Genomic DNA, 1,408 nt, shown 5'->3' with positions numbered 1-1,408 from the left:
GTATGTGTGTGCGCGCGCGCGCGTGTGTGTGTGTTTGTGAGAGAGGGTCTAGAGTTGTGAGGGGGGGTTGTGAGGGGGGGTTGCTGTGGGTTGTGAGGGTGTGGGGTTGTGAGAGAGAGAGGGAGATGTGGGGCATCGTGCGCGCGTGTGTGCATGCGTGTGCACGTACGCACAATTCGCTGCGCTGCGTCGGACAAACGCCTACGCCCCAGGTCGAACCAGCGGTCCAGAAGACCGTGTTCGACAAGCGTCAGTTTGGCGTGAGCGTGACAGTCCACGACATCGCAGCAAAACAGCGGCGCATCGAGCGGCAGGTGCGGCCGCGGGGCTGCTGCGGGGAGGCGCGGCGCGGGCGCGATGCGTTACGAGGCCTGCCTCCCAGCCTCGCCGCGCCCCGAGCCGCCTGGCGCTTGCGGCGATGCGGGCGGATGGGCGAGCATGCGAGGGGCCGCGAGCGCAGCATGGCAGCCCCCCCCCTTGGGTTGTGGCACACTCGTCCTCCCACGTCTAGTTACTTGCGAGTTGTCCGCCCGAGCAACTTCCCAAGCCGTTCGCTTGGTCGCTCTGCCCTGCCACCTCCCCACTCCTCAGGACAAAGCCAAGGTGGAGAGTGTCAGCTTTGACCGCAACGCGGCAAACGTCTTCCAGTCATACGTGCAGGTAGGGGCACCACCATCCTGTTGGTCGGACTCTGAAGCTCCAGGGTTCAGGGCATAGGGCCAGAAAACGCTGCACACACGCAGGCCGTGCTGCACAGCTCTCGTGTGGTGGCGGGGCCGCCGGCGGGATCGTGTGGCGGGTGCTCGCCCTGTGAGGGCACTCCCAGGCGGATGGGCTGCCCGCATGCAGCGCCTTTTCCTGGGCCCCCGCCAGCTCAGCTGGATTCACGTTTTGATTTTAGGAATCTTGGGCCCGGCGCCGCGCTGACCAGTCAACCAAAACACCCCCTCCCCCCACCGCCGTCGCTGCCCCCCAACCCTGCAGTCCGCCCTGGCCTTTTCCATAAAGCGCGGCGGGATTCTGTACGGCACAGGTTGGGGTGGAGGCGGGTGCACTCACGCACACGCGGTCTGCGGCGCACTTTGCTGCACACACGCAGCTCGCACCAATCTGCGCACCCTCCAGTCACATACCCCTCCACCCATTGAGCTTGAGCCTCGGACCCGCAAACCCCAACCCCTGGACCTCTCAACGCTGCCCGCCACGTGCACTGCCGTGCCTGACCGTCTTTGTTGATCGGTGATCTTCGCATCCCTTCAAATATATATAACCCCAAACGCGTCTGCATTGAACAAGATGCCCCTCCCCCCGTGCTCCCATGACAAGGCCCTCGTCAATGTTTTGCACCAAGCATGACCCAATGACATGAAACCTCACCCCCCCCCCCCCCCCCCACACCCCCAAATCC

At 64.5% G+C, this 1,408-nt stretch overlaps 1 protein-coding gene across 1 annotated transcript in view; it reads left to right on the top strand.

Moving 5' to 3' along the window:
• Positions 1-814, top strand: part of MNEG_5800 (NPL4-like protein 2) — a gene marked incomplete at both ends in the record, with an annotated part of 1,868 nt that extends 1,054 nt beyond the window's left edge. Inside the window, 3 exons of the mRNA XM_014045721.1 lie at positions 213-314; positions 592-660; positions 758-814. Of these exons, the coding sequence (XP_013901175.1) occupies positions 213-314; positions 592-660; positions 758-814 (228 nt within the window). The remainder of the gene's footprint in view (positions 1-212; positions 315-591; positions 661-757) is intronic.
• Positions 815-1,408: the final 594 nt, after the last annotated feature.

This window comes from Monoraphidium neglectum (genome assembly GCF_000611645.1).
Source record: "Monoraphidium neglectum strain SAG 48.87 unplaced genomic scaffold scaffold00889, whole genome shotgun sequence".
Taxonomy (NCBI): domain Eukaryota; kingdom Viridiplantae; phylum Chlorophyta; class Chlorophyceae; order Sphaeropleales; family Selenastraceae; genus Monoraphidium; species Monoraphidium neglectum.
Note: the sequence above shows the minus strand (reverse complement) of the source record. Positions and strands in the feature narration are given on the sequence as shown.